The sequence below is a fragment of the Bos mutus genome, chromosome 1 (genome assembly GCF_027580195.1).
Source record: "Bos mutus isolate GX-2022 chromosome 1, NWIPB_WYAK_1.1, whole genome shotgun sequence".
In the NCBI taxonomy this organism is placed as follows: Eukaryota; Metazoa; Chordata; class Mammalia; order Artiodactyla; family Bovidae; genus Bos; species Bos mutus.
The window spans coordinates 72,184,695-72,211,252 of NC_091617.1; the positions used below are offsets into that span (position 1 = coordinate 72,184,695).

The following is a 26,558-nucleotide window of genomic DNA, read 5'->3' on the forward strand; positions in this document are numbered from 1 at the left end:
GCATGTAATCTATGGCATCAGGTGTATAGCCCTTGAGAACAACTGCTACCTCAGGTCATATTGATTTGATGGGACAAGCTTACATTGGTGGGATGACTCTAATATTGTACTTTTTTAGGGCTGCAACACACCCTAGTGTGAGAAGAAATTGTCACTAAGTTACCTAAAAGGTTTTGGATGATAATGTGACTTGCTTTCCTCTGAAAAACAGGATAACTCTGAGGCTTCTTTTCTAAGATGGCACCAAGTCCAATGTATATTGTGTGTGTGTATGTGTGTGTGTTTGTCATCAAATTCTTGCATTTTATTTCTGTGGAAAGTCCTGACTCTACTTAACCTCTGGCCCTGTCTTCAGGGCTACCACAAGGTAGAGAAACTTTGAGTGCCCATTCAGGACACATCAGTGTTTTTTATTGGTCATTTTCTTGATGACATAAATCAGGAGATTTCAGTAGTCTGATGTGGGGGATTAAGTTGAAATTCTGCAGTTGGTTTACTTTGCTATTAATTCATATCAGATAAACATTATATAGCTAAATTCTTTATTAGGTCACTCAGGAAGTATTTCTTGAGTACCAGCCATGTGTCAGGATTGTGCTGTCCACCAGGTAGATGAGTGGAGGCATGGCATCTGGAATGAGGGAGGTAACATTTGCACTGTGTTCTGCAGAGGTCAGCCATGTCTAAAGCAGTGGCTCTCAAACTCATCCACCTCAGGGCTCAGACCTTTTTACATTCTTGAAAATTATTGTGAACTCTAAGAAGATTTTGTTTATATGGATTATATCTGTTATTGCCATATAGATCTTTAAGAATATTAACTTACTGAAGCAGTAATAGATAAGTACATTTACCCAAATAAATATATATATTTTCCAGAATCCAAAAAAAAAAAGCAAGAAAACCTGCATTGTTTTACATTTTGCAGCTCTCTTTAATGTTTGAATTTAATCTTTTTTTAGTACAGGAGATTTTTTTTGTCAATGAGCTCAATAAAGTTTCTCCTAGAAATGAGCATCATGGGTAGTCAGGAACAATAAGATTACTCAGTGGACTTGGAATCAGGGTGGTCTCCAGTAGGGGTCCACGTGCATTAGAGATTGACCATTGGCCAGGGATTGCCATACATGTGATAGGTGCTCAGTAGATGAGTATGGAGAGTGAAAAAGGAAAATACTGTAATTTCTCTTAGAATTTAAATGACTTAGCAGCAGGGCTAGTGCTAGTATAAATTAATTAGTGAAATATATCAAGTTTTATGATAGTAGTAAGTCATTCAGTTTCAAGAATTGGCACACCATTGAAAATGTTACGAGAATCAGTTAGCACTTTAGTGATTACTTAAATATCAGTTAAACTTTTATCCAAACAAGAAGTCTGATAGTATGCAGTTACTATAAGATACTATAATCTACTAAGATGTTTGTTCCTCTTTCCCTCAGTTATCTTCAATTGTTCTGAAGCACACGACCTTTCCAACCACTGTAGATATGGACAAAGAAGAAAGAAAGATTATCAACCAGGGTCAGGAAGATGAAATGGTAACCAGTTTTTACAATTTACTTGTGAAGTGTGAGTTTATTTTTCTAGGGAAGTAGAAAAGTACATTTAAAAAAACACTAAAATAAAATACAATAAAACAGCAGCTAAGTCAGTGTGATTTTTTTCCCCTTCTGGCTGTGTTTTTGAATTGGGATTATGTAATACCTCTGGTATTAGTATGTTCTTGTATGGTTCTAGTGTGCTTCGTATTTCACTTGTGAACTGTTAAAACTCAGAGGAAAATGTTTTTTCATTTGATATAACTTAAGAAGTTATGTTAGCTAATGCTTATATATAGTCCTAAATGCAAAATTTCTAATTTTTCCTTTATAAGAAAGTTTAAAATCAGCTTAGTAAAACTCAACTCTTTCTTGGTGGTGTATGTAGGGGAAAGATAGGGTTGTTATGTTGGAACTCTCATAACATTTGATATGTGATTATTAATCACTGTGTCCATGCAGGAGATTTACGGCTATAATTTGTGTCGCTGGAAGCTTGCCATCATTTCTCTTGGAGTGGTGTGTACCGGTGGCTTTCTTCTCCTGCTCCTCTATTGGATGCCCGAGTGGCGGGTGAAGGTGACCTGTGTGAGAGCTGCAATCAAAGACTGTGAAGTGGTGCTGCTGAGGACTACTGTAAGTCCACAGGATTACTTGTAGTGAATTATTTGTGGGGTAGAATGATGTGTTTATGTGTATTCTGTTCAAAATAAAATATGATGAGAACATCATTGCTAGGATACAATGAGAAATACTAATCCTGGTATTTCTAAAGCATTTGTGTTCCAAGTGACTAATATCCCAGTGATTTGAGTTTAAAGGAATCTTGAAAGTGAAAAAAAAAAGTGAAAGTGTTAGTCACTCAGTCGTGTCTGACCCCTCGTGAACCCATGAACTATAGCCCACTAGGCTGTCCTCTGTCCATGGACTTCTTCAGGCAAGAATACTGGGTGGGTAGCCATTCCCTTTTCCAGGAGATCTTCCCGACCCAGGAATGGAACCCAGCTCTCCAGCATTGCAGGTGGATTCTTTACTGTCTGAGCCACTCAAATCTACCCTTTTTTATAGCTCTTGATGCACTGAGAGATTAGATAGATGGCTGGTCTGTCAAGGTTACCCGAAAGGGCTGTATCCCAGATCTCTTCTACTGTGCAGTGCTGCTGCTCCCCAGGTTTTGTTTTGTAATCCTACTTGGAAGCATTTTATAAGAGGCTTTAATACCCAGTCTCAGTATGTAGGTGGATTAAATCAAGAAATTATGCATAATCTTTTATGAGATCCTCTATCAGTAAAGAATGACGTATATAAAATGCTAAGCGATCAAGAACACTTTATGTTTGAATTTGTGCATCTTCATGAAATGGTTTAATATTTAGTGAGTAGAAAGTGACGCTTTCTCATTTAGAGATTAGTGTTAATAAATAATATATCGTGTAAAGAATGGAAACTGTATATATGATTATATATAATTGACTCTTTACCCTTATTCCTTTCTCTTTGAAGGATGAATTCAGAACGTGGTTTTGTGCAAAAGTTCGCTTCCTTTCTCTAGAAACTCCCCCATTTTCAAGTTCAAAATCTCTGGTTAATAAAGTTTCAAATGGCCATGCAGTTCACTTAACTGAAAATCTGGCTGAAGAGAATAGGCTTGAGATGAATAAATACTCACAGCCTCAGTCACAACAGGTATTGTGATCTTATTCTCAATGTTTCTTTAAAAACTGGAATTGTTACATTTTATGCTACTGTAGATAGTCTATAATTTTGTACTTATTTTTAAGATAAAACTATATGCATATAAAATACCCGTTTATCACTATATGTAAACATTTTAAATATTTACTAGAAGAAATGGATTATGTCACATGTGATTGCTTTAATTTTAATAGTTGTTATATGCTAAATTTGTGTTAGTAAACTTAATTATTAACAAGTGATGATAATGCTTTTTGATGTAACCTTTTTATATGTTCTACAGGTTCGCTATTTCACCCACCATAGTATGAAATACTTCTGGAATGATACCCTTCACAGTTTTGATTTCTTAAAGTAAGTATTCTTCTTTTGTTTGGATTGTATGAGTGTCTTGATTATGTTTTAGATAGAAAATAATTCATTTTAGTGTTATATAAGATGGAAGATTTCCCTTCACTTAATTTTAATAACTCCCTGGTGGTGTTTGAATACTCAGTAATAACTCAGTAACCAGTTTAGAATAAACCCCATCTGCAAGTTGTATCCTGGCAAAATTGACACAAAAGTTAAAAGCACCATGCTCCCAAAATCCAGTCTGAGTCCTTTTCTTTTTGAGGATTCATCTCAGAGTAAATTTTGAGTATACCTTTTAGCCTGCCAGAGTATCTGAATTATCACCTCTCAATTTGCTGATGGTTTCATCCATTTGTATTCAGTACTTGAGGGATGGAGTAATAGACAAACATTAAATTTAACTTTCATATGTGGATAAAGATGGGACATGGTCAAATGTGTTAAGCCTTGGGTAGGACAAATTGGAATAATTCTTAAAATTTCATTTTTATGGAGACTTCAAGTTACATCAGGACTGAATTTACTAGGATTTTATTTATTTATTTTTGGTTGCACCACACAACTTGTGGGGTCTCACTTCCCTCACCAAGGATTGAACCTGGGCCACTGCAGTGAAAGCCCAAAACTAACCACTAGGAAACCAGGGAATTCCTTTAGGGTTTTATTTTTATTGCTGTTAAAGTGATTATAGTAAATACCCATTAAGTGTTCTTGCTTGAGAGTGGCAAAGGAATTCTTAATATTAGCAGTAAAAAGAGAATCACCTTATGAACATTTAAAATATTCATGCTTGGACTTTTTCCCTTAGACATTTCCTAAAGAATTAGATAATTCCTAAAGAATATTGCTAGTATTCCTGAAGAATTGGAATATTATGGAATGGAGCAGGGGAGTTCCACCTGCCTAGTTGTAAAGACCATTCCTAGTTAAGAACCATTGCTTATTTTTTAGAGAATACTCCCAGTGAACTGTCATTTTGTGCTTAAAAAATTTTTGACTTGGAGTGCCCTGGGGGAAAATAGCAAACATGTTTGCTGTGTAGCCTTTGCCAACCATAGCAACTTGTAGGATTTAAACTTATTCCAATGATAGCAGTTAATTAGGGAGCTTAGTTTTTTCTTTTGGAAAAAGTAGAAAAAGATTGGAGTTAAATGATGTGTTAGATTCTCTATAGAGTTTTTGGGAATAGTATCTCAGTTAAAATAAGCCTTGAGAGGAAAGCAGGTATGTTAGTCGAATCCCAGTTTTAATCATTACAGATTTTAGACATTGTCTGTGACTTAGACGGATTCTGCACTTCTCCTTAATGAGAGAAGAATTCAGATTGATGCTTTTTGTAGAAAGAAAAATAACTGAGTAGGACTTACTAGTGTGAAGCTTCAACATTTAAGAAGGGAAACTTGATAAAAAGTAAAGTTTGAAACACTTGAGTTAGTCATACTTTACCTTTAATTTTTTTGGTTATTAACTGTTACAGCTTTGGCACAGACTTAAAGGATAATAATATTGTTATATAATCTTATCCCGTGATAGATACATTGTGTAGCTTAGAAGTTGCCACATTTGAGATTTAGGCCTTTTATTACTGTTTATCTTAGGAAGTAGAAATTTAAAAATTGTCATCCATTGTCTTCAGTTTTTGTTAGGGGTTTCTATTTGTAAGGAAATCACACTTTAAAATCAGAAATATAGAAAAATGAGGCATTAAGAAATTTGGATATTTTAAACTTTGTTTAAAGTAAAAACTTTGGATTTATTTAGGGGACTGGATGAAGGTGTTTCTTGTACGTCAATTTATGAAAAGCATAGTGCAGGACTGACAAAGGGGATGCATGCCTACAGGTAATCTTTATCCAACTAAAGTTAGCTCTATTATCAAAATTCCGAAATAAAGTAGTATATATAGTTTACCCTTTTACCATATAGTTGTAATGTTAACAATTATTTAAATATTATGACATAGTAATTGACAGCTTATTGATATTTTATTTGGGTGAGACTCTTCAGTTTAAGAATTATAAAAGTGTTGAAGCCGATTTTGAAGTGAATATCCCTGAAAATATACTGTATTTCATCATTTCTAAGGTGCACACTTTCCTACATTTTAACATCTCTAAAAGGAGGGTGTGTCATACAGTGGGTGAAGTGTCACCCTTTACTTGACAGCATTTTAATCTTTCTTGATAGTACATAAAATCATGGAATGTCTTACAATTGATAGCATCTTCGATTTACTGAAATATTGGGAATTGTAAGCATGAGCTCAGATGTACTAAAATGAAAATTTGTAAATTGGGAGACAATATCTTTTTTATAGTGTTATTCTTTGCTAAGGTATAAAAGTATACCAGTGTATTATGTATTGTAAAGATAATGCCGTTTTCAAATTAAATTAGGAATTTTTTTGTACTTCTGTAGCATGTTCTTTTAAAGGGTTGCAATATAAATTCATTCATTCAGACTTCTGCTTCATAAAACACGAGAATTAATTTATCATCTAGAAAGTACTATTATAAGGAATTTAAGTGGAAGGTTTTAAGCAACTTTTCTTAAGCATTAAAAAAAAGTCTCCAAATATATGCTGTTTTGAAATAAACATTTTTAGTGCAGTATTCTTATTAGAAAAATAGTATAGGACACCTCAAATTACTTATGTAGTCTCTTGAAAAAATTAATTGCAGTTCAGAATTGTTGAGCTGTATTGTGTTTATGGGTGGAAAAGAAGATCTTTTGCTGATATGGTTTATTGTAGATTAGTGGGAGAGGTACTTGTCACAAAAAGGATAAAATAATAACAGTGTAGTTATCCAATATTGACTATGTTGATTTAAATACTGTAGATAGAGAATTTAAATTGTAGAAGACAACTGTTTAGAAAAACGAATGTTTAAGTTCCAGAATTTAGGAGCAGTTGGTGTTTTGAGCCTTATCTAATGCAGTGCCTTTGGTAAATTGTACTGTTATAATACAATATAATGTAATATTATTGTTATTATATTTTCCTGTTATAGAAAATTGCTTTATGGAGTAAATGAAATTGCTGTGAAAGTGCCTTCAGTTTTTAAGCTCCTGGTTAAGGAGGTAAGACAACTGTACCTGTCTTAACATTTGTGATCAATAGGTTTGTCAGTTGAAAAGAGTCAGGATTTAAGTAATAAGAAGATATTCTTGTTTTTTCATTTCCTAACTTCTCTTTGCTTATTTTTTTACTTGGAAGGTCAGAAAGATCTTTCTCCAGTAGATCAGTCATTTGGGGGCATGATTACTTTTTTATTTTGTCTGATTTGTTTGCTTTTCTTGTCGGTAGATTTTTTTCTTATTCTCAGGAGGTTGTGCATCTAAACCGTGCCCTATTTTGCAGATGTGTACCTCTGTCTGCCCCCCCCCCCAATTTTAAAAATAATTTATCATGTTTTCTTCATGTGGTACACTCTTAGTGACTAGGCCTCATGCCAGATGTTTGGAATAAAAACATAACATGATGAGTGACAGTGAGGAACTTGCACTTTAGCCTAGGGGGAATGCATGTCGGTAGTTACTGTAGTGGCTTCAGTCTGTAAGAGCCACAGAGGAGGTGTAAGTAAAGGGGTGCGGCATGTAAAGAAAGAGAGTGAGTGGCTTTGCCTGGGAGAGTTAGGCTCTCCAGTCTTCTTTCTGATTTTGGGCTAAAGATCAGAATTAGCTGTACTGGGTCAATACTTTGAGTAGAAGTTAGATTGCCTTCCATCATTTCTTGAGAGTAGCTGTGTAATGGAGCTTTAGAGCACAGCAACATGTAAGGAGTTGGAATTAGAAAGACTGGATTGTAACATGACTCCATCAGTAACTAGCTCTGATCATTAGAAGACTTGCTGCTCTTGTATTGGTAAAATAGTAGTAAATTGTAGTAAATCCTTTAATGGCCTTATTTGATTTTGAAGTAAAATAGGATTACGTATGTAAAAGTGCTTTGAAAAGTACAGAAACATCAATTTTAAGATATTGGAGATTATTAATGAAATTGATAAAAATACTATAAAATTTGGGTAGTCAAAGTCCTTTAGCAGGACTCCTTTTTTTTTTTTTTTGAAGTAAACCTGCCAATTGGTTTTTTATTGGCCAAATCAGATGCAAACATCTTTTAAATTTTTTTAGATTATGAAAGTATGATAACACCTTTACAGGAGACTTGGAAAATGCAGAAGAAAGTTACATATAGTTCCACTATACATTACAATTATTTTTTTAAGTAAATTAAGGTTTTAATTGGAGTTTTAATATCAAACTCTCAAAAATTAATAGAATAAATAGACAGAAAAGTAGAAGGATGTAGTAGACCTAAAAAGCAGTATGAACCAATTCAACATAGTAATAATTAAGATTTATATAATTTTCACATAACAGCAGGATACAAATTCTATACAAGTTCCCATAGACTATAAACCAGAAGACACTGGAACATATCCAGGGACATAAAACAAGGTGGAAAAATTTCATGGTCTAAAGGTATTGAAATCACACAGTCTGTTCTCTTTATCACTGTGGAATTATGTTAGAAATCAATATCGAAATATACTTGAAAATAACACACATACTTTCAAGTGCTATGTGATATTTACCGTTAGAGATCTTTGACTAAGCCATTAAAAGCCTCAGTAAAGTTAAAAGACTGAAAAAAATTCAGAAGGTGATTGCAGAGAAGAAAGGATTTAAATGAGAAATTAATATCAAAGATACTTTAAAGGTCTCATGTATTTGGAAATTGAATGTCCATGTTTAAATGATGGGTGTATGTAAGAAGCCATAGCAAGGAAAGTTAGAAAATATTTGTAATAGAATAAAAATGAAAAGAGAATTTATCAGAATTTGTTGCATGCAACTGAAGCTGCTCAATGCAACTGAATGTGGAGTCTTGAATAAGGTATGAAAACAAAAGAATGGACAGTAGCATAAAATTTTGTGAAATTTGAACAAAATCTGTGCTTTTGTTAATAATACTGTATCACATGTTAATTTCCTGGGTTGTTTTTTTTTTTAATATTTCTTTATATTCTCAGAATTGGATTCGAAATTTCAAACCTCTGTCAAATTTTTTTTTTTAAGTCACTGAAATAATAAGTGTGGAAGTGCACACATGCACATGTTTTCATCCACCCAGCCAGCCTATGTTTTTTGGTTGGTGCATTTAATCCATTTATATTTAAGGTAATTATCACTATGGGTGATTCTGTCACTAATGGTTTTGGGTTTTATTTTTGTAGGTATTTTCTGCTTCTTGTGTTTAGCAGGACGCCTTATCTTTTTTTTTTTTTTTTTCATTCAGGTTTTAATCCTTATTTCCTTAGAGAAAGCAAAGCAGTGTAACTTATCTCATATTTGTCTTCTCTTTGGACTTCAGTGAACTTTTGACTTATAACTAAATTAGTGTTTCAGGTTCATAATAAGTAAGTGTTTGTTCCATTTGGTAAAACATTTTGTACTCTTTTGCAGCACAGTAATTATTGAAAGTAAATGTGCTTTATTCCTAAGGCAAAGTGAAAAACAGCTAAATTCACACATTTTAGCTGTTTCTAGCTGAATCTGTATTTGGGTTTGGTATCAATGTAACGGGATGCTCCCGATTTCAGTTAAGCTTACTTAGTCAAATTCTAGTAATTTAATGATTCTTTTCTAAAAAGGTAGTATCTTGCTCTACTCTTTGGGTAGTTAGTTACATGTTGCCCTAGGGTACTATAGAGCTTATCCTATTAGTATCATGTTAGTTATTTCTTAAATCTGTATGGTTTTAAATATCTCATTCAGTTTGACTTAAAATTTTTGTTTTTTAGGTTCTCAACCCATTTTACATTTTCCAGTTGTTCAGTGTTATACTCTGGAGCACAGATGAATACTATTACTATGCTATAGCCATTGTGATTATGTCTGTAGTATCAATTATAAGCTCCCTGTATGCCATAAGAAAGGTGAGTCCAATTTATTATGGTTTTCACAACTGTATTTGTACTTTGTAATAACACATAAGGTGTGCAGAATGATGTTTGGTATAAAGCACGTTCTTGATACAGTTTTTCTTTTAGTTATGTGAATATGTACTCCTTTGCCCTCTTTTTGAGGTGGGGGAAGGCAGATGCTTTTTAAAGTCGGAGTATCACTTGATTGCTTTGGGACTGTAGGGGTCTCTAGTTGCTTATCTTAGACTGGAATACTGGAGGGCTGAATCTCCTGTTTTTAGGCCTGTCTTGTTAAAATGCTTCTTATTTTGTTTGGGGCTGAAACATGGAATGATCTTTGAATCTTTTGGTCTTGACCTTTTTAAAGGTAGAGTAATATGTGTTTATTATATTAGCTTGTGTGCTAAGTCACTTCAGTCATGTCTGACTCTTTGTGCCCCATGGACTGTAGCCCACCAGACTCCTGTCCATGGGATCATCTAGGCAAGTATACTGGAATGGGTTGCCATTTCTGCCTCCAGGGGCTGTTCCTGACCCAGGTATCGAACCCGAGTCTTGCATCTCCTGCATTGCAGGCGGGTTCTTTACCACTATATATTAGCTTAGCTTATTTTATATTACCCTTGCTTTCTAATAGATTGAGGAGTGAGTTTATATTAATGAATTCAAAATTTTTTTCCTCTGATTCAGCAATATATTATGTTACATGACATGGTGGCGGCTCACAGTACTGTGAGAGTTTCAGTTTGCAGAGTAAATGAAGGTAAGTACTTCAGTTTACTCTTAGAAAAGTAAATAGAAAAAAATATCCACTGTGCACTAATGTGTGAAGCAAGCCCAGTATATTATGCATATACACGTAGTTCCATAAGAAACAAAAGTGTGTGTTTGGATTTATAGTCATGTCTCTGTATCAAGTTCATTCATTTAGCCACTATACTAGGCTCTCAGGATGGACATAGTCCTTGCATCATTGAACTTCAGTCTAGTTGGAAAGACAGATGAAAAACAGAACAATGAAGTGTGATAAATGATAGGGAGAGTTCAGGGAACTTAGATGTTAGAGCTCATTTAATATAGGTGTCTTCTATATAGACATCCTTCTAATATAGGATGGCTGCTTTGAACAAGTATATATATTTTATTTTATTTATTTTTAATTTTAATTTAATTTTTAACTTTACAATATTGTATTGGTTTTGCCATATATCAACATGAATCCGCCACAGGTATACATGTGTTCCCCATCCTGAACTCTCCTCCCTCCTCCCTCCTCCCTCCCTATACCATCCCTCTGGGTCGTAAATGATTGAATTAGCCAGATAAAGTATAGGTGAGAAAGTGATAAGGCAGGGTTGATGTGAGAGTTGGACTGTGAAGAAAGCTGAGCGCCGAACAATTGATGCTTTTGAACTGTGGTGTCGGAGAAGACTCTTGAGAGTCCTTTGGCCTGCAAGAGGATCCAACCAGTCCATTCTAAAGGAGATCAGCCCTGGGTGTTCTTTGGAAGGAATGATGCTAAAGCTGAAACTCCAGTACTTTGGCCACCTCATGCGAAGAGTTGACTCATTGGAAAAGACTCTGATGCTGGGAGGGATTGGGGGCAGGAGGAAAAGGGGACGACAGAGGATGAGATGGCTGGATGGCATCACCGACTCAATGGACATATGTTTGAGTGAACTCTGGGAGTTGATGATAGATAGGGAGGCCTGGCGTGCTGCGATTCATGGGGTCGCAAAGAGTCGGACACAACTGAGCAACTGAACTGAACTGAAAGGGAAATAAGAGGATTCTAGTGCCCAAAGGCCTGGAAATTAAAGAGAGTTTGTTCATTGCAATAACTGGAAGAAATTCAGTGTGGCAGATGCAGCATTTAGAGGGTAGACAGTCTTTTAAGGCTTGTGAAGGAATTTGGACTCTCCCAAAAGGCAGTGGAAAGACATTCAAGGGTTTTAAGCAGGAGAGTGATAGGATCATATTTGCCTATTTGAAAAAATTCTTCCGATTGCCATATTCAGACTTACTTAGAAGGAAGTAATATTGAAGGCATGAAATGAATCAGCGTGAGGGTTGTGGAGATGGAGGGTAGAGAGATGGCTTTGAAAGATACTTAAATGTGGGCATTGAACAAGATTTGCTGATAGAGTGGTGTCAGGCTGGCGGGGGATGGATGTTGGTGTCATTTAATTAAATAGGGAACACTGGAGGAGAAGCAAAATTGTAGGGAAGGATAATGTTTTGGACACATTGGTTTGTCTGGTGAGGTATGGAAGAGGTTAAGGATACAGGGGAGGCAACTCAGTATCATGGGTCTTGGAGACAGCAGCCTCTTTGATTTATCAGGAAAACCAGATCAGTCTGCATTCTCTTCAACTTGATATCCCTCATCCAAGTGTGAACCCAAGTTAGCCTAGCAGGTTGTTTTCTTCTTTGTGCTTCTTGGTCACTTGCTACTTTAGCTGATAATATCACCTTTCCTAGCTGCAGTCCTAAGATGTGTGGTTTATTGGTGTTCTCCCCTTCCCACTCTGCCACTGCCAAAGATGCTGGGCATCTCTCAATGTATTTCTTCCTTACCCCCTCAGTAGTCCAACAGATTATTGATACTTAGTTTCCCATATACCTAAGGGTTAGAATTTCAAGTGGCAGGAGGGTATTGAGTCAAGTTTTTAAAATAAAGGATCATATTAAGAAATGAAGAGTATTATACTTAATACATGCTAAATAACTTTAGAATTCTTTGCTCTTAGCTTAGTAAACTACTTATACCTTTTTTTTTTTTAAGAAAGAAAAGAATATTTGTCCTAAGGGCCAACATCACAAACAGTAGTTTTCTCCTCATCCATCTTTGCTTAAAAACTAGTAGTGTAAGTCTCTTCTAAGCATAGTTTAATAAAATCTAGGGGTAGGGGAAGAAAGAATGCCCAAATATAAGGCCACCTTTTACTTGAGAAGATCTTGGAAAAAGTGTTTAACTAACTTGAATATAATACATAAATTTCTAAGGAAATAATGAACTATATATGATAGTTTTATTTTATACATTTATTTGAAATAATGTCTGAGATATTTGGAACTATTTTAGAAATATTGAGAAGACAATGAAACAATATGGATTATAAATAGTAGCCGTAAGGAAAAGAGTGCTGTTAGAAAAGAAAGTGCTAAAATTTCAGTGCTTTTCTCTGTTTCCAAGGGATTATAGAAATCTGAGGTTATGTACCTGTTGCAGGGGGGTGTCCTGGGTGGACTTACTGCCTGTTTAGCTCACAGGGCTGATAGCTAAGATTGACCATCCACTGTTGAAATGAGTGTTGAAATCCACCCATCTCTTAGCTTAGAGGGGACTTGGCATTAACTGTGTGCGCTTGGCGTACTATCCTGGGACAAACTAGCTGACACGTTATAGACACTGTGCTCTGTTAGCTTAAGGAATAATAATTTTGTCTGTCAGTACTCTTCATCTATTGAAATTTTCTTATTTAACTCCAGTATATTTTTAATGTCTTACTGAGATCAGGTGACCTTTGGATAGATCTTTAGTTTGTTGTATTTTTATTACAAGTTAAAGAATACTCTTTTCAGACCTTTCTTTGTTTTTCTTTCCTTAAATTCAGAAATAGAAGAGATCTTTTCTACAGACCTTGTGCCGGGAGATGTCATGGTCATTCCATTAAATGGGACAGTCATGCCTTGTGATGCAGTGCTTATTAATGGCACTTGTATTGTAAATGAAAGCATGTTAACAGGTAAACTAAATTAAATGAGTAAAAACTAGCTGAGTTGCTTATAATGATATTAGGACTAAGTAGTTACTGATTAAGCTTGTATCAGCATTAACTATGCAGTTTGTATCCTTTACTCACAAATGTCGTGTAATAGATATTGAAGTTTTTTTTTTTTTGAGGGGACCAAATCCTGCATTATACTCAGCTGTAATACTAAAGTATAATGCTGGTGCTTACATCTCTTGTCCAGCTTCTGTTAATTCTTCTGACAGGAGGAAATGCTTTATAAGAAGGGACTAGGAAAAAAGTTCTTTCCCCACAGCATATTTATTGCTGTTCACTTTGATGTGCAAAATGTAGGAATAAAAGAGTTGATATTTTTGTTAAATTGGGGAGAAATAGACTTCAAAATAACTTCCCTTTGGAAATTCAGAATCTAGAGGTAGAGCTTTATACCTTTTTATCATATGACTTTTTTAACTGTCATAGTCAGTCTGGCAAGAAAGTGATTCTTATATAATACATTTTTTAACTATTAAGAGTCTGTCTTAAAACACAGTCATGCACATAAACATCCCTGCACACTTGTTGCCCTTGACACAAGAAGTGTAGATGCTACAGAGCATAACATTGTAGCAGTAAAATGATTTGTCTGTTTGTTACTATTAGAGGATTACCGTACTCCTCTTTGCTCAGATGTCTGTTCTCTTTGTGTGTGTGTGTGTGTGTGTGTGTGTGTGTGTGTGTGTGTGTGTTGGGAGGTGAGGGCAGATAGGACTGGATCTTCACATGTTGTGTGTTCTTGGGGTTGCAGAGTGCTTCCCAAGTTAGTTCTCAGGGGTGCTGTGGTGATCACAGAACAGGTGCTGAGGTGATGACAACAACCTTGTCTTCTTATGAAACTTGATGTAATTATTTCCAAGTGATTACATTTGAGTCACAGATGACTTTCGAGAAATACTGTGGAAGACAAGATTTGCTATTTCTGGGTAAGGAAATTGGAAGACAAAAGGCTGATTGATTAAGCTGTATTATTCACATTTGAGAACTTTCAATAACTGTTGTCAACAGTATTTAACATTTAGTAAATGTAACAACTCAAGATTTGTATGTTTGATACTGATTTCTATGCTTTAATTTATGAATTTTTTTTTTAAAAGGAGAAAGTGTTCCGGTGACAAAAACTAATTTGCCAAATCCTTCAGTGGACATGAAAGGAACGAGAGATGAATTATATAGTCCAGAAACACATAGACGACATACTTTGTTTTGTGGGACAACTGTTATTCAGACTCGTTTCTACACTGGAGAACTTGTCAAAGCCATAGTAGTTAGAACAGGTAGAAAATACTTAATCTTTTCTTGCATGGTTTAGCACATTTGATGCTTATTGCATGTTTAAAAAGAGATTCTATTTTGAAAGATAATTGTCATTTTCTTATAGAGTTACTATAGAATCATTTTCTTCTTTACTTTTTTTTTTAAAAAAGGATTTAGTACTTCCAAAGGACAGCTTGTTCGCTCCATATTGTATCCCAAACCAACTGATTTTAAACTCTACAGAGATGCCTACTTATTTCTACTGTGTCTAGTGGGTGTGGCTGCAATTGGGTTTATCTACACTATTATCAATAACATTTTAAATGAGGTATGTATGTGGGAAACCCTTAATAGAGTTTGATTCTTAATTATCACGTGGCTATTGAGGATTTGAGATGTATCTAGCGAGACTGGAAAATTGAAATCCTAATTTAAATTAATTTAACTTAGAGCCATATGAGACTTGTAGCTATTATGTTAGAAAGTACAGATGTAGAACATCACCATCATAGCAGAAAGTTTTTATCAGGTTTAGATGGTCTTTTATTTGCTTTCTTGTGACTTAAGAGAGGAGTGATCACATACTCACCAAAAGCTTTCTTCTTTTTTCTTTTTTTAACCTCTGGCATATACAGCATTAAAATTACCGGTGATTACTGAATTGAAGATATTTCTAAGGGACCTTGTCAGATTTCTTTTTCTATCACTTGTAAAGACTCTGATAGTAGTAAGAGTCAATATCTAAAAATGTTTACTTTGAAGTATGTAGTGTATGAAGTATATGGGGCTATTAAAGTAGGAATTTAAAAAAACAATAGCTCTCATTTCACAGCCCACTGATGATTCATTGAGCTATTTTGCAGCATCTCTAAAGGGGAAAAAAAATTATAAATAATTAATAGATGAATATATATGCGCTTAATAAATATATAAAATTAAAGAAATACTCATTGGATTAATAAATTTTAATATTAGGGGGTCTGACATTTATTTTTATGTTAACTGTAGGTTGAAGTTGGGGATATAATTATCGAGTCTCTTGATATCATTACAATTACTGTGCCGCCTGCACTTCCTGCTGCAATGACCGCTGGCATTGTGTATGCCCAAAGAAGACTGAAGAAAGTGGGTATTTTCTGTATCAGTCCCCAAAGGATCAACATCTGTGGACAACTGAATCTTGTTTGCTTTGACAAGGTTGGTTCAGTTTCATAATCATTCTTAAAGGTCACTTTGTAGTTTTGTAAAGCTAAAGTATTTAGATTAATGGTTTCTGTGTTCTTTATCAACTAATTTGCACACATTTTAAAAGAAATGTTTTTCTAATTTTCCTTTTTTAAAACTTACTTGGCATCTATCATTTTTATATTATTTTTTCATTTTTAAAATTTTTATTACTTTGGATATTGCTTATTTGCCCAAATCTGCAATTAACCAGTTCTTCTAGAATTATACCTTGTAGTAGTAGTTAAATTTATTTGCTCTTTCATGATTTTAACAGAGTAGACTTCATATAGATAATGTTTTCTGGAATGTTATTGCTATGAAGTATATACATTTAGTGTTTGCTCTATGATTTTATTGAATGTGTTATAAAATTACAAAGGACACTGATTATATAATTTCATGTGAAAATGACAGATTTTTTTACTTGTTTGAAATACAGAGGGTTCTCCTTTCCTCACGTGGGATCAGTTTTTCTGAAAGTTCAAAGAACTAAATCTTGACCAGGTTCTTCTGGGTAACTGATATGATACACATTTGATTTTTGTGTATCATCTTTATTATCAAGAAAAAAAAAAAGTGAGGTGTATTTTGTTAAGAAAAAAAGGAAGGTCGTAACTTAATGATTGTTTCATATTAAATTAGTCTGTTCAGAAAATTTTATGTTTGATCTTTTTCGGAAATGTTTAAAAAGTTTTTAAGCAGACCCAGAAGTGGAAAAAAAGATGCAAGTGAAATAAACCCTCATTTACCCATTATCCTACTTAAACAGTTAACCAGCATTTTGTCAGTCTTAACTTTATTGTCCCCTCATTTTGAAGGTGGCAGCATTAGACATTATATTACTTTATCCATATACTTCAGTATGTAGCTCTAGAAGATAAAATAATGTTTTAAAAATACAACACCATTATCACTGCTTACTACTACACTTAACAGAATTAACAGCCTCTGTATTACCTAATATCCAGTACATATTCAGGTTTCCCTGCTTTACAGTCTGTGTTTTCAGTTGTAATCCAAATACAGATCGCAACAATTGCAGTTAATCTGTAACCATTGTTTTTCTTGCCCTTTTTTTCCAGTCATCTTATTGGAGAACCCAGGTTATTTATTTCCTGAATTTGGCTGATTACACTTCTTGATGTCATTTAACCTTGTTCTTCTTCCCTGTTTTGGCTCCATGTGCCCTAATCTCTCCCTCCTGTGTTGGCATCTTTTGTGATAGGTTGAGTGGCGCATTGTTCCACTGTTTAATAACAAAAGCACATAAGTATACATTTCTATACATATCTCCCTCCACCCCACCCACATAGAGGAACTGTACCAAGGGAGTATTCTGCACCCTTTTCCTCAATTTTGTCCTGAAAGTTATTCTCTGTTAACACACACACACAGATCTTACTCATCTCCTTCCCCCTTTTATGTCTGTATAGCACTCTATTATGTAGACATAGCATAGTTCTTCATGATTTGTAAATGTGTGCTTTTTTTTTTTTTTTTTTAAGACTGGAACCCTTACTGAAGATGGTTTAGATCTTTGGGGAATTCAACGAGTGGAAAATGCACGGTAATTATTGGCTAGACTTGACCATTTATTGTTGTTGTTGTTGAGTCACTCAGTCATGTCTGACTTTTTTTGACCCCATGAACTGCAGCATGCCAGGCTCCCCTGTCCTTCACTGTCTCCTGGAGTTTGCTCAGACTCATGTGCGTTGAGTTAATGATGCCATCCAACCATTTCATCCTCTGTTGTCCCCTTTTCTTCCTCCCCTCAATCTTTCCCAGCATCAGGGTCTTTTATTAGTTTATTTCTAATAAATATATTAATATATGAAACATTCAGACTTATAGAAAGTAATACGACAGACAGCTCTGTACCCACTACTGAGATTAAACAGTTGACATTTTGCCATGTTTGTTTCAGATCTCTGAAGCAGAAAGATTTAAAAAGATTTAAAACATTACAGATACTGCTGAAGTCTTACCTATCCTTTTGTCTGTCCTTGCTGTTGTTCTGAAGTTGTGTTGTTATCCTTGCCTAGTTTACTTCCTGTGTATCTACCCATAAACAAGATCTGTCCATAAATAAGTATATACGACTGATATGTACTGTATGTGTTTTTGCCGCCTTTTGGCCTCCTAACATTGTTTCCAAGATTCCTCCATGTTGATACGTATAGATCCAAATTATTAATCTTAACTATTGTTTAGTATGCCATTGTGTGACTAAACCGTAATATTTGTGCTTCAGCCCAAGGGCAGTTTCAATTTTTTTCCAGTTTTCCTTCCATACTCCTAAACAGTATTGCAATTAAAGTTCTTAGGGTTACAACTCCTGTGAGTATGTGGTTGAGTTTGAGTAAACCCATTTCTTCACAGTTTCAGTACTGGATCATACAGCACATGCATGGCCACAGCTCTAGTAGGTACTGTCTGCTTACTCTCTAAGTGATGGTGCAAACTCAGTCTCCTTCAGTGTATGGGTGATCCTGTTGCCCCACATCCTTGCCAAACTTGGTTTTTCCAGACTTCTAATTTTCCCAAATGAATAGCTATGAAATGTTATTTTATTGTGGCTTTGTTCGGAGTTTCTTCATTACTTATAAAGCTGAACATTTTTTCACATTTTTGGAAGGAGGATTATTTGGCATTCTGTGTATTGTCAGTTTATATCCTGATTTTCTTTTTTAATGATGTTGTTTGTCTTTATCTTATTCATTTATTAGAAGTCCTTTGTATTTTCTGGGTGATAATCTTTTTCAGTACTATGCGTTATGAAAATATTTCTCCCGTCTTTTTTTTTTTTTTTTTTACTTTATTGCTATCTTTTGATGCTTAGAAGTTTTACTACTATAGTTGTGTTTTTGCTGGTTTTTTCTTTTCCTCTCTTGAAAGTATGGAATTTTGGTTTATACAGTTTGAGAGACTGTTGTTTGGTTCATGGATTGTCAGAATTGGCACATCTTGGTAAATAGCATATCACATTGTGAACTTACTTATCCCTAATGAGGCCTGTTGCTTTTAATTCTGTTTCATCGAATATTTGTGTGCTTACATACCAGCTTGCTCTTGCCTAATATATACCTATGTATCTTTTTTTTCCATCTCTTTTCACTCTTTCTCTGCCATTGTGTTCACATTTATTGTGATTTCAGATATATTTGAAATTATTTCTACCACCGACTCTTACCCCAGTTCCCACACAGTTTTCATATTTCTCTCATTTTTTTCAGAATTTATACATCCTAATCTTTATTACTTGCCTGTAAGTTACTAATATTCATATTTAGAGTCTGTGAAGGTTTTTTTGTTTTTGTTTTTTTTTAAAAGATTTTATTGCTTCTGTTCTAAGTTTTGGGTTTTTGGCCCCAAGGCATGTTGGCTCTTAGCTTCCTGAACAGGGATCGAACCTACACCTCCTGCATTGAAAAGTGAAATCTTAACCCTGGACCGCCAGGGAAGACCATATGGGTGTCTTTATTAGTTTCTAACTCCATAAAACCTATGGACTGTAGACTACTTTTACCTCCCTTTTTGTATGCATTTGTTGTATAGCATTTTATGATTTTTATGATTTTGGTTTTGTATACAATCTACATGCTAAGATGTACCTAGGTTGATGGATGGCTTCGGTAACCAGTTTCTTATATCCCATTCCTGTGGATTAAATTGCCATGTTTGTAGATGTCTTAGTCTTCTTTAGTAATTTTTTTTCTCCTTTGTTGTTTAAAAAATACGTCTCTATGCTTGATTTCTGCAGTTTCACTATGATCTCTTTTTTTGTTTGTGTGGGACTAATTTTGCTTCTTGATTCCAAAGATTCATTCTTTTCATAAATTCTGGAAAAGAGTGCAGCTTCTTTTTATTCCCACTGTGGCTTTCCCCCCATTCTTTCTCTCCATCTGGGAATCCTAACCATATCCTGGATAATAAATTTTATTTGGTTTTTTTTCAAATCTGGCTCTCTCCTTTCCCCACCATGGTGTCTTGTTCTTTTTCGAAGTCTATAATTTTAAAATGCCTTCTTTGCATTCTTTCAGATCGCCATTCTATTATCTCCAGTTTATGGGATTCTAATTTTGTCTTTGTTGTGTCTGTTGAGTCATGAGAATTATTTCCTGGTTCATTTTTAAATTATGGATTCATCCTTAGCAGAATTTTTTTGTGAGACTCCTTTGTAGCTGTGTTGTGGGAGTGCCTCTCCCTAGAGTTTTGACCTTTCTTGGCCAAAAGTAGTGTCAGTGGTACCAGGCAAACTTTAATGTTACTTTTATAACTTGGGGATTTCTGGACTGGACAGAAGCATATATATTCAAACCCAGATCCCATCCTGAGCAACTTAATGGTTTAGAGTTCAGGCCCTAACACCAGACCTCTTGTGTTTGAACCCTTGCTTTGCCACCTGTGTGCTGTGGCTTGGCAAGTGGCTTAAACCCTTCGGCTTCAGTTTCCTCATCTATAAAATGGTGATAATAAACACCTTTCTCTGGTATAGGATGAGTTGAGGCAAATAAATTTAAAGTTCTTTGAATAGTGCCCAATACATAGTAAATATTACATAGATATTAATTATTTTCTTGAACTTTGGGTGAGGGGAAAGAGATAAGCTTATTCTTACGCATTTGAGTCTATGGGTGAATCTTTTCTTTTTCCAAGGTTGTAGTTCTTCAAGAGCATCTTGGTGAGAGGGATTCTCTCAGTTCCAACTTCCTACTTTGTATGTGGCCAGGGCTTTGTCTCTTGTTCTTGTGTGGTTATTAAAACCCAAGGCCTTAAGGGTACTGAGAGGGCTCCCCTCCCTTCTTCCTTCTCCCCCCGTAGTCACAGCATCTGTTTAAGGTCACACCCTTTTGGTTGTCCTTTTGCTGTTTTTGGCACTTAAAATTTTCCGTTTCTTTCTTACAAGCTCAGTTTTGTATTTGAAAGGTAGTGTGTTACACAGTCATTTTATGTTTTTGCAAGAGAGTTTTTGTGTGTTCTAATTTGCCATATGTCCATAGGCAAGAGTTTTAATTATTATTTAGTATGTAGTATTTTCTGTACTGGTATGTCTGGTCTAGTTATTTAGAATCTAAGATAATACTATATTTTACTCATGTATAATAATTTTCATGGAAGAAAATGTTTTTGAATGTCAGAATCTATAATGAAATGAATACATGCAATATGTACATAAATGCAAACATTTTATTTCTACTTTTAAAATAATAAAACCTGAAAAGTTCTGTTAAACTACTCTCTTCAGTCTTGGGGTTTATGAGTCTAATTCAGTGCATTTTCTGTATAGTTTTCTTTTGCCAGAGGAAAAGGTTTGCAGTGAGATGTTGGTAAAGTCTCAGTTTGTTGCTTGTATGGCTACTTGTCATTCACTTACAAAAATTGAAGGAGTGCTTTCTGGAGATCCACTTGATTTGAAAATGTTTGAAGCCATCGGATGGGTAAGTTCAATGTTTTAAAGTACAGTTAACTTCAGGAAAATAGTAAAAATTAACTTGCAGAAGAATTATTTCTTCAACTTGTTTTGATTTTGGTCTGTCTCATATAAGGAACTATGTAATTTCTAAAGGTGTGTCACCGGGGAGATAGTTACAGTTGTATAGAAATTCTGTTTTAGTTTAATTGACTCATTCAAACAACCTTTCATAGAGGAAGACCTTTAATAGAGGACCTGCTCAGGGCCCTGTTTTATGTTTACAGGATAAAGCGGAATCAGTATCTTGAGGCAGTAGGTCTAAGCAGTAAGGTGATCTCAGTGACTCAGTTTGTTGGCCATAGGGAAGAAGTATAGAGTGGTCATGTGTCTTCAGTCCCCACGTTCTACTTCCTGTGTCCTTTCTCTCTCTCTTTCTCAACACACACATGTCCACACACACATGCTCACAGAGGTTTCTGTTTGTTCACTTCTTTGTTTTGTCATTGATTATTTTAATTTCTGAGTGCTTGCTCTGATTGTTAGTGTTTTCCAGCATCCAGTTCTTGTTTTACAGGTATTAGTTTGTATTTAAAGTTCCCTTCTTGCTTCTGAATTTTTCATTTTCTCTAGGTTCAGTTTTTTTCCCCCTTCCCTATACTTAATCGTCTCCTTTATACTTTTTTAAAAAATTGAGGTGTCATGGACATCTTCTTGTTGATTTTCAGTATATTTCTTCATCCTACTTTCATATTTGAGAGTGAAGGTTTGATTTGATACTCTGGGTAGGTGCTGCAGCAAGGTTTTTATCCTTGCCCATATGTATGTTGGTCCTGAGAAGTATGTTGGTATGTTGGTTTTCCTGGGAAGGGTCTTCCCTGAATGGGAAGGCTGCCTGGGGGAGCCTGTTGTATTGGGGCCCCATCAGCAGGCCTTGAGTTCAGGAGAGAAGCAGTAGTCTTTTGGTTGCTTTCCCACTCTCTTCCACAGTGCTTGCACAAGCAGTACTCTGGAATACTGCCCCTCATTTTAGCAGCCCTTCCTCCTCTCAGGGATGTAGTTTATCTCTCTATAGGTATGACCTCTGTGACTTTTTTTTTTTGCTTTTGCTTTGATAAGCTATTCTGACTGATAAGTTTGATCCCACCTCTCCTCTATGTCCTTTGTGTTTATCCTGGGCTACTGTTTCCTTATTGCTGTGTCCACCATTGTATTTCAGTTCTACTCTGTTTACTTTTACAGTGTTATTTCTTTTCCTGTGTGTTTGGTTAATATTTTGAAAGGTGGGGGTAGGGGGATGAGTGACAAAGTTCTCTGCCGTCTTCTGAAAGCCCACAGTAAATACTCATCAACTTTAATTCCTTAAAAGAGGCCCACTTCTTTTATAAAGAGTAAAACAAAGTGTAGTTGATTCATCTTGATATTTTCTAAAGCTTTTCTCCAGCTGATTTCAGTAGATTTATTGCTCTGTATGTGACCCTTAAAAAGTGGGCTTAATAAGTCAGTTTGTATAGTAAATAGCGTGCTTTTTTGACTCTGAGATGTTTTGATATCTGATCTTAGCACAGAGTATCTATGGAATGTTTTTACATAACTAGGCACTGCTGTTATTTAAAGTGATTAATACCATGTAAGATGCATGACAATTTCAGAGGTGTTAAAATGTTTCTTAAGAATTGTGTAAAATTGGCTAATTCAGCATAGCTCTCTTCCCCATCATTTTCCCACTCATGATTCCTTCACTTACAGAGTGAAATTAGTTTCTTATTCATATATGTGTATTCAGTATAAGTTTTTTTATTGAATTTTCCACCAAAAATAGTTTAATATTAAATTTCAAGGAGCTAGGATAATTGTGCTTTAATTAGATGTGTTCAGACTGGGAAAACTGGGCTTCCCTGGTGGCTCAGTGATAAAGAACCCACCTGCCAATGCAGGAGATGCAGGTTCAATCTCTGGGTCAGGAACGTCCCCTGGAGAAGGAAATGGCAACCCACTCCAGTATTCTTGCCTGGGAAATCCCATGACAGGAGCCTGGCGGGCCTACAGTCCATCAGGTTGTGAAGGAGTCGGACATGACTTAGCGACTAAACAATAACAACAAGCTGGAAATCTAAATTTACGATTCCTACCTCAGTGAGGTCCTGACCCAGTGGTTCTACTAAACATATCTGAGCTCTGCATATATTGAATCCTCTCCTGTTAGCAAGGAATCTCTGGATGATAGACTAAAAATTTTTGAAACTGCAGGGACCTTCTGTATTTTACAGAACTAGTCTCTAGACTTAATTGGTTATAGGAACAATATTAGAAGTTTTTCTCTATTTCTTTACTAACCTCTGCCTCCCCTCTCCCACAGGTTACTAGGACTTTAAAACTAGCTTTATTTATATTTTGTTTTACTTAAAAAAAAAAAAAACCTTAACTGAAGATAGCCATAATGTTTTATTTTAAAATGGAACCAGTGAGTTGAATTTATGAGTTTCATGTGTTGATTGTTTTCCTTTCAGATTCTGGAAGAAGCAACTGAAGAGGAAACAGCACTTCATAATCGAATTATGCCAACTGTGGTTCGTCCTCCAAAACAGCTGCTTCCTGAATCTGCACCTGCAGGAAGCCAAGAAATGGTATGGAACTGCTTGATAATACTTTCGGTGCTCACATTTTCTCCTCATTTTAAAATACTGCTGGAAGATGGAATCACACGTCCTTTTTAAAACTCTAATGCAGATATGAATATCTTTACTGCATTTATCAGAAACTACGCCTGGCGTGTTGGAGGCATTCCATGTAAAACACTGAGATTTAATTCTCAGTGCTGTTCTTTCATTCCTGCTTACCAAGCAGCTTAGAGCCTTGTGATTTAGATACATGGTGGTGAAGACTTTTAGTTTGCATCTGTATTCCTAGGATTTAATAAAAAGAATATGTGGAAGCCTTTGTTTTTAGGTTAATTTTTGAATATATACCTCTTAGTTCATTTAAGAACTTAATATGTTAATATTCCTAGAATAGCAGAGTGTTTTAAAATACTCAAGAATAAACTTTTCTTTTTTAAGAAATGGGAGCTAGTAGAGAAGCAATCTTAAAACCTGACTTTGAAATATTAAAAATTCTGTGTTGTTTTCCAAATAATTTTTTGAGGATACGCAGTTAAATTTTTTTTTCACTTGAGTGTGTTAATTGACTTAATCTGTACTTTTACTTTATTCTTTTTGTCTTGTTTTTTTTTTTTTTTTTAGGAGCTGTTTGAACTTCCAGTAAGTGAAGAATGTTTACTCATTACCTAAGTATATCTTAAAAAAAATTTTTTTTTAATTGCGGTATAGTAAATATACTGGTATATCTGTTTTAATTCTTTGAAAAATAATGAATGGTTTGTGCATCTTTTGAAATTCCGTAGGCTGTTTATGAGATAGGAATTGTTCGCCAGTTCCCATTCTCCTCTGCTTTGCAACGAATGTGTGTGGTGGCCAGGGTGCTCGGGGACAGAAAGATGGATGCCTACATGAAAGGGGCACCAGAAGTCATTGCTGGTCTTTGTAAGCCTGAAACAGGTAAGGACGCAGCAAGGCTTTGAGTGAAATTCTGGTATTTGTGTAAGCTGGTAATCACAGTTCTAACAATGACCTCCATTTTCTCTTTTTTAAAAGTTCCTGTTGATTTTGAAAAAGTTTTGGAAGATTATACCAAACAGGGCTTCCGTGTGATTGCTCTTGCACACAGAAAATTGGAGTCAAAACTGACATGGCACAAAGTGCAGAATGTTGGCAGGTAAACGTTGATGAATGGTTTTGCCTACAGTTTTTCCAATAAGACATCATTTATGTTTATGAAAGTCTTGTGCAATCATTTATATTCAATTTATTATTTATTAAGTAAATGATTATTGGATATGTGCAAATATATAGCATAATTCAGTGTTTTAGGCAATTGAGATAAAAGTATAACTCCCTGGAACTATTTTTAATTTATTTTTTAAATGTTTATTGAGTGCCTGCTATGTGTTGGGCATGTTCGAGGAACATAATTATGTTTTTGGTAAACATACTTCTACAGAAGTTTATTTTCCAATGATCTACAGTTATTCCTTGGTATCTAAGGGGATTGGGTCCTGGACCTGCCATGCAGATTCAACTGTGGATCTTGTACTGATAGTATTTATTGAAAAAAATCCATGTGGAAGTGGACCCACACAGTTCAAACTTATGTTATTCAAGGGTCAACCGTACTTGCTTTTGCCTAGTAGTTGAAACCAAGTGCTCATTTGACCAGAGTATCATGAGTCACAATAAATACACCTTCCACCCTCACCGCCAAAGGTCAGATGGCCATTACCAACATCACATTTACCTCCAGTTATAGCTGTATTTCACATTCAAGGATTGTCCTGTTATAGTAAAACTAATCTAGCCTGATCTTTTGAAAATAACACTTTTGGTTAGGAATATTTCATGCTGTACCTAGCATTTCAAAGCAGAAGGAAAGATTTATTGGCTCTCCTGCTAATTCTGCCTATCAAATAGCCTTTTCTTTTCACATCCCCACCGTCATTGTCTCTGATTCAGGGACTTAGCTTTTTTCTCCACTTTTTCTTTTGTCTAATCTGTGTACCACACTCTGTCCACTGAGAGGTCTTTAACATTCAAATCTTATACCAGTCTTCTACCTGGAATTCTTATAATAAATGGCTCCCCATCACCTTTCAGAGGAGTTCTTGATCAAGAATATAAATCAGGAAAGAAACAACGAAACACTTAATTTTTAAAAAAGGGTAAATGATACAGATAATTATCAGAAGAGGGCATATAAGTGGCCACTGAACACATGAAAATAATGAGACACTTCAGTGTTGGGGGAACTACAGAATTAACCACAACCAGAGTTTTTTCTTAAAGTTTACAAAATTCAAAAGATTGATGATATCAAGTGTTAGCGAAGGCTTGAGAAAAATTTAACAAAAATACTGCTGCTGAACTATTGTAAATTCATAAAGAACTTGCATAATACCTATTAAAATCTAAATTTACTTATGCAGTTTGACCCAGCATGTACAGTCCAAGGAATTCAGCCTAAAGAAATATGTCTATGTTAGATAAGATTCAAGTTAAAATAGTGTAAATATCATAAATATGATAGTGGTTAAATTATGAAGCATTAATACTTCTTTTAATTATTCTGAGCTCGTTAAATGAAAAGCAAAGTGCAGTGTTTATAGTGCAATTCCATTTTTCTGGATGAAAATTAAGGGAGTGGAGTGGATAGCTAAATAATAACTGAAAGGAAAAGCAACTTTAGGAATTCTACCCATTAAAAGAGAATATTAGGGGGGATTTGGCCTAAGAAGGGGCAT

General features: G+C 35.0%; 1 protein-coding gene across 4 annotated transcripts in view; it reads left to right on the plus strand.

The window, feature by feature from the left end:
* The window catches only part of ATP13A3 (ATPase 13A3), a 79,458-nt gene that overhangs the window by 20,237 nt on the left and 32,663 nt on the right, over positions 1-26,558 (plus strand). For all 4 annotated transcript variants that reach the window (XM_070371505.1, XM_070371524.1, XM_070371512.1 and 1 more), the window contains 18 exons: positions 1,443-1,541; positions 2,004-2,177; positions 3,045-3,227; positions 3,520-3,590; positions 5,352-5,432; positions 6,602-6,671; positions 9,398-9,532; positions 10,211-10,283; positions 13,138-13,269; positions 14,409-14,588; positions 14,739-14,896; positions 15,577-15,765; positions 17,301-17,362; positions 21,083-21,233; positions 23,716-23,832; positions 24,448-24,465; positions 24,609-24,762; positions 24,859-24,979. In XM_070371505.1, coding sequence (XP_070227606.1) covers positions 1,491-1,541; positions 2,004-2,177; positions 3,045-3,227; positions 3,520-3,590; positions 5,352-5,432; positions 6,602-6,671; positions 9,398-9,532; positions 10,211-10,283; positions 13,138-13,269; positions 14,409-14,588; positions 14,739-14,896; positions 15,577-15,765; positions 17,301-17,362; positions 21,083-21,233; positions 23,716-23,832; positions 24,448-24,465; positions 24,609-24,762; positions 24,859-24,979 — 2,120 coding nt within the window. In that variant the 5' untranslated portion in view covers positions 1,443-1,490. The remainder of the gene's footprint in view (positions 1-1,442; positions 1,542-2,003; positions 2,178-3,044; positions 3,228-3,519; positions 3,591-5,351; positions 5,433-6,601; positions 6,672-9,397; positions 9,533-10,210; positions 10,284-13,137; positions 13,270-14,408; positions 14,589-14,738; positions 14,897-15,576; positions 15,766-17,300; positions 17,363-21,082; positions 21,234-23,715; positions 23,833-24,447; positions 24,466-24,608; positions 24,763-24,858; positions 24,980-26,558) is intronic.